A 6,953-nucleotide genomic window follows, 5' to 3' on the forward strand; every position below is an offset into this window, starting at 1 on the left:
CACTTTAAAATGTGTCAGCATAAAACTCTTATGCTTTGAGGATGAGGATTTTGTGGGTGAGTAGAGCTGATTACAGCCACAGACTAGTTTATTGTATTAGTCATTTTAAAATTTGTTTATAATCTAATCGGCCCCTGGAATGCAGCATGATTCAAGAACAATAGGCTTGCATTAGAGATCAATTTATCATGTTCAAGAGATCCTTCTAAGTGCCATTGGAGATGCTCGTAAGAGGATGAGCCCCCTCCAACACTCATCTGACCTACGTCAGACCATCTTTTGACCTGCTTTTGACTTACTTATAAGCTGCATCAAAATGCTTTATGTTGCTTTTTCTTTCCTATTGACTAGTAGAGGGTAAGGGCCCTTCCTATACAAGCAAATGAACAGAACATTAAATATTAGTAATGTTGCACAAAATAAATATTTACTACTGCTTTAAAGTATATAACAAATACAATTTTGATCCTTTTTTTAGGGAGTACACTTGGTGTGTTTTGAAATCCACCAATAGTCAAAGTCTGTCTCTTCAAACTGTGGCATGGTAAATATTATAAGACCAACATTGACTGAGCAGATTACAATATCCGGTGATCTTCTTCATGGCCCTGCTTTCCAGTCAGTAGCAAACACACATTATTTATATTCTACCACTTAATCTTGCTAACCATTGGTATTCGTATTTTAGGCAATAAACAAAAATGAAAGACCTTCATGGAGAGGATGTCCAATAACCTATAACACAATTGCTGGTCATTGAAAGACTCTCCAAGTCAAAGTTTTCTATATTGAGACCCCCTAATAACCTGTTGGATGGGTAGGAGGAGTTCTACATTTATGTCTGCAAGACTACAAGTAGCTGTTATCCCTATAGAATGCCCATTTAACATTGTTGAAAAGGAAGAGGATTGGTACTTTTGGTAATCACTGGTAATGATTGTATTACCAGTGGTAAGCCAGTATTTAACCAGACTGAACAGTTTAAACCTTGTTTAGCAGAATACAATACAGAAAAAAGTACAGGAATACATTTTGTTCATGGTTATATTACAATAAAATACATTTTATTTACAACAGAGCAATGAAGAATCTGTTAGGATGTTAACATGCAATGGAGTGCACACAAACACAATTGTTAAATGTCCCCAAGCCATAGCTGAAGCTTGGGTTGCCTTCCAACCAACGTATTAATAACCTGGTTGGTTGAAATAGGACCTGAGGACAACACCAGTAATGAATAGTGACAATAAAAAGTGACAACTCTTGCTGAAGCAGAACGTGCATTAAGCCCGGTAGTCTTTAACACCATTTGGCTAACTTGTTGTGTATTTGGCACCAGATACGAACATTATAGCCTTTAGTAAGTACAGTGCCAGGCCAAACTCAGACAACCGCAGTGAAAGAAAGAATGGGGTAAGTTCTGTGACAAAATGATGTATAGAGAAAAGTGGCCCGTAGCCTATTACAGACTCAGATCCCCCCTCCCCCAGTATGACCAAACAGACTCCCACCATTTTGGATGGTAAATTGGCAGTTGAACCTGGCAGAATATCTGTAAATTGCTATTTTTCTACACAATGTTATTATTTTAATATGGCTTTAAACCTTAAACTGCACCTATCCTTTAAATTTTATTGTCTGATATATCTGCATCAGCCATACACTTGACTGTTCTTTATTCGTTTTAAAATAACTCTTTGGCTTTTTACTCATAGCAGTCTTTGAATGTATAAGTTGAGTAACTAGCAGAAGCAAAGTAATTTTTCCTCTTCAGGAGTCTTCAATTTAGGACACCTTGTTCCTCATACTCAGTTGCAAGACCCTCATGTAAGGGGTGCATGACCTCTGATAAGGTGCTTTTCCATCAGCCTCTATGCCATTCTCTCTGCAACCATTAATCCTAATAAAAACAAATACATTGTCAGATCCTTGTTACTAGACACTGATTACTCACAAACTATGGTGAATTCTCCTCTTACATAGTTCACCGGACTTAGATTCTCTATCCCATAATTGGTCCGTCTTGTGTAATTCTGTATTTTACAAAGCCAAATGAGGTTTCCTTTGCTGAACAAAAATAAAATAAATAAATAAGAACAAACCTCTAGAAGGCTTAGGGTCAAAATGGATTTAGACCTTATGTAGTTAGAGTTTTATTTTAATTGTTTTTATTACTAGACTTAAAAATAAGTTTATCTTAGCTTATTTATATTACTGTTGTTATTAATATTATTATTATTATTATTATTATTATTAATAAAGTTCTTAACATGCATTGTAAGTTATTATTTCATTACCATTTCAATTATTAATATAAAAGATATCAAGACTTTTTAACTTTTTATTAACCCTTTTTTACAATGTTGACTTGTGGACCCCGCCACTTACTCTACCTACTTATATGCATGCTAATAGACCCTGGCATCCGCATAGACTATGCCCACAGCTGTTCATGGACCGCCACCAGCTGACCACTTCCCCAAAATGCTGTATTAAGAGGATTATCACCTCTTGCAAAGACGGACAGCAAAGCACTGAAAGGACAGAGTTACTTGGAAGCTGAAAAGTATACCAGATGTTACCTGTGCAAGTGCATTCCATAACGAATAAAGGTTTATTGCTAAAAGATAATGAAGCAATGAAGTCACATGCAAATAACAGCCATGCTAGCTTCTTTGTAGAAATGATGAAAATTCAAGGCAAATGAAAATGTTCATACACAATTTTTAGAATTGAAACCAAATACAAGTAAAAATAAAAATATAAGTATAAATTCTATTTAAAAAAGTAAAATATAAACATAAAATGTAAATTGTATTCTTTAAAGCAAACCGGTCACAGAACAATTCAGAATGAACATATAAGTCATCCTACGAGAAAACCGCAAAAATAGATTTTGTGTTATAGGATGATGAACTTTTTTTTTTCCAAATCTTGACTTTTCCTATATAAATCAAACATGACCCTACTTTTTATTCTCCCTTATGCCTTCTAGATAATCAGTAAGGTTGCTTGTCACATTACCAGGTAACAAGGAGTCATAGGGGGAGATTTTTACAGGAAAATCATAATTCTACACATATCTGCCTCTCTGAATGCAATGCTCCTACAAATATTGCATTGTTCAGTACAATTGTTCTTTCTTTATGAATATACTTATTCATATATAGTATTTGACAGGTTTGCTTTAGGCATACATGGTATACAAATACACAGATATACGAAATACATAAAAAATCAAACAGTAGATTTATACATGCTTTTTCAATGAGATAAACCAACTTATATATGATATACTCCATATATATGATACACTCCACTTGTGTCCAACAAAAGAGATTTTTACAGGTGCTGAAATGTACCATATACCACTGCTGGGGTGCTTACTATAGTCAGTTTCTTTTCAAAACTGTTGTCTAACTTCTTAAGCTTTAATGTGTTTTCCTAAAAAGTCAATTTGAAAGTATATGTCCATCTAAGAATACTATGCCCTCAGGGTGACATTGCTGCTGTGACATTTTATTGCAGACCCAACAGTGTTGTGACATTGCTACAGGGAGCGGAGAAATAATTATTCTATTGATAGGATCAATAGGTATCAAAACTATCACAAAAATCTCATGTGTTTATTCCATTCACAGAGTTCAGAATATGTGTTATTTTTTATTTTTTAGGCCTTTGCAATCAAGTAAGCTTGATATGGTAGGGCAAGCTTTTTTTTCTAAAAAGGTTATCACTACAACACACTGAACAAAAACATAGAAGTCACAGATGTGCCACTGCAGTAACCATTTTGTTTGTTTTTTCCTTATCTTCCTTTATCCTACTTTTAAGTAAATGAATGTGCTGTCCTTTTTTTGGGGGGGAATTTCTTTTTTAGTTAAAATTTTTTTTCAAATAAACTTTTGATTGCATAATAAAAAAAAAAAATTACTTTGAATTTTAGAAACCCTAGTTTAATATATATCTATATTCTATATATCTATCTATATCTAGCTATATACGTAAGGAAGATAAAGGTTTATTAATAGAAATTATTATTTTAGAAATATTGGTTCCCTGTATAATTACTTATGTACATAGGATTTAATAAATATTAATAATTAGTATTTTAGAAATGTTCAATCCATGCATAGTTATATATGACTTTAGGGACAGGCATATTTGCTCATTGCATAAACAGGATCTTCTTCCAATTTGCAGCATACATTATGTTTTTGCCTTACTACTCACTTTCGCGGTATGTAAAAAATTTCAAAGTCTGTGTCTGACCTCTTATTTTAAAACTGATTACTTCATATATGGCTTATATAGCAAAAGATAAGAGGGGAAAAAAGCACAAAAAAAGATGGAAGACAAGCTTATAAAATTCTGAATAATGCACCAAAATTTACTCGTAAGGTGAACTTTACCATAAAAAAAATGAAAACATGTGCTTACACTATACCTTCTTGTTCTATATAATATGCATCTAAATCTGTGAACTACAGAGAATATTATAAAGTAACAGCAGTTTTAAATAAAACTTACTCTGAAGTGCTTGGACTTGTTGGTGTATTTATGGATACACTGCACAGGAAGAAAAAAAAAACACATTTTGGAACGTCCACAACATTTTTCCTAACAACTTCTTTTTTTATTTTTTTATTTGAATTAAATCACTCTTACTAAGTGTTGCCAATTGAAGCAATATATTGTTTAGTGTTATACATTGATTGTAGAATTGTTCTTGAAAAATGCATTTTGGATTGATAGCTGTTCACACTAATTACTTCTGTCAGCTATAAAGACTATAAATACTGTAAAACGTTCTCAAATAATAAAATTTAAACCAATTGGGGAGTCAAGACATAGAAAGCATAGTAAAAAACAGTTACAAATATTTATATGCATGGGTACAAAACTATAAGGTTAAGTACATATAGGTGGTTGTTAGGCTCCCAGTTAATTACAAACACCCATTTTCAAATCTTAGGCATCTAGGAGCTTTCAGTAGCATTTTTTAAATGTTTACTGAAAAGAAAGTCACAAGTGCACTGCAAAAGAGGATTTCAACCACACCAATTCATTTTAACTATACAGTAACCAAGGAGAGGGTGTGCTCAGGACCGGTTAATGGTGGTGAACATCAAATTACTATCACACTTAGACAATTATGCCTCCGGCATTCTGGCGAAAATTTCCTCAAACTTCTGATGGGTCCGGAAATTTCGGCGAACTGATTTCACGGACCCATCGGAAGATCGAGAAAATCATTACAGGAGGAGTACTGCAGCCATGGGAATCCTCCTGTGTGCAATCCCCGGGCACTAGAAGTTAAATTAGCGCATGCCCTCATTTAACCTCTAGTGCCCCGGGTGGGGGGGGGCAGGATGAGTACCATTGCAATGCATTGCAGCTGCGGTACTCCTCCTGTTATGAATAAATTTATTCATGATGAGCACAGAGGCGGGACTCTGTGTTCTTGGACAGAGTAACTTTTAAAAGGCAAGCTTTAAAACGCTAATAAAAGTGCAAAAAATGCATTTAAACGCAGTAGGAACGTTTTCATGTTGTTTTTAAAAACATCCATGTAGACCCAGCCTAAAGCTCAAGGGGACACACTTTCATCAGTAAGTATGGGTGATCCAGCAAACCTGTAATGGATCTGGTTCAGGATTCTAAAAAAATCCTAACAAATAGCAAATGATTTTGAAGAAATCCATTCCAGGTTTGCTGGATCACCCGGCTTCACTGATGAAAGCGTATCCTCTCCAGCCTTGGAAAGTCTTAATAAATCAAGCCCATTGTCTCTAAACAATTCTATATTTTTTTCATTTTTATACATGTGTCGATTAATCAAGCCTGCGAATCTGAGATTTACTGAAAGCAACAGAGCTTTTATGTAATTCATAAAACAAAATTCACTTACTCTGAAGTGTATGAAGTAGTCGGTATATTCAAGGGTTCACTAAACAAAAAAAAGGGAAGAAAACACAATCAGATTTTCATACAATTCCTAAAATGATGATGGACAGTCCATAAAACATGTACAAGTATAGATTGTTTACTAGTCTGACCAAGGCTAGATTTACATCTTTGCTGGAATATAGGAAAAAACATTTCAATCAAGTGGTGGTACCAGACTGCTACTATTCCTATGCAGTACTTTGGTGTCCATACATTGTGAATGATGTTTAGACACAACAGGCACTGCCTCCGATTAGTCTCCTTTGTACTTAATTTTATTGTCAAGAACACTGAATCAGTGCCATCTTGCAGAAACCTTAAAGCTCCGACTTCCCTAGTAAAAGAGCCCATCATTTTACCACAAACACCATCTTTGTCTCCAATTGTATGTCTACAGAAGGTTGGGGTTCTTGTAGCTCCCTCCCCTCCAATGGTGCAGAACCAGACCTTATGTATACAATATAAATTTTGTTTGCTACATCTCTACACTTTCTGTACATGAAGCCTGTTGCCATTATGTGATAAGGGTATCAAAACAGGTTCAGCCTATCCATAAAGGATCCATGCAAGAAAACAGGTAGGGGAAAAAAAAAATCTATGAAAGCAGTAACTGAATAATTGCAAATGAAAAAAACATTTCTGATAAAGGAGGGGGAGCTTCTTTAATGAGCAAAACTGGAATTTTGGGCAGGGTCCTCTCCTCCTGTGTCATTGTTTGTATTTGACTGTCATTTGAAACCCATATTTAATGTACAGCGCTGTGTAATATGTTGGCACTTTTTTTTAATAAAGTTTAATAAATATAACTAATAATAATAAAAATATTATTATTAATAATAATATAATAATAATAATAATAAATCCTTGTTCCCAAAAAAACATTTCTAATATTCTGTTTAACACAAAGCTCAAATTTTATTTACGAGATCCAACAAACAGGCAATTTATGAATTATAAATCCTTTCAATTAATTTATGAAAAATGTAATGTAAAGATAGGCCAAT

The 6,953-nt window shown here is 34.1% G+C and overlaps 1 protein-coding gene across 1 annotated transcript in view; it reads right to left on the reverse strand.

The window, feature by feature from the left end:
• Positions 1 to 975: 975 nt before the first annotated feature.
• Positions 976 to 6,953, reverse strand: part of MYZAP (myocardial zonula adherens protein) — a 60,838-nt gene continuing 54,860 nt past the window's right edge. Inside the window, exons 12-14 of the mRNA XM_072399093.1 lie at positions 5,912 to 5,950; positions 4,531 to 4,569; positions 976 to 1,900 (exon numbers count right to left, since the gene is read on the reverse strand). Of these exons, the coding sequence (XP_072255194.1) occupies positions 1,786 to 1,900; positions 4,531 to 4,569; positions 5,912 to 5,950 (193 nt within the window). The 3' untranslated portion in view covers positions 976 to 1,785. The remainder of the gene's footprint in view (positions 1,901 to 4,530; positions 4,570 to 5,911; positions 5,951 to 6,953) is intronic.

The sequence above is a fragment of the Pyxicephalus adspersus genome, chromosome 2 (assembly GCF_032062135.1).
Source record: "Pyxicephalus adspersus chromosome 2, UCB_Pads_2.0, whole genome shotgun sequence".
Classification (NCBI taxonomy): Eukaryota; Metazoa; Chordata; class Amphibia; order Anura; family Pyxicephalidae; genus Pyxicephalus; species Pyxicephalus adspersus.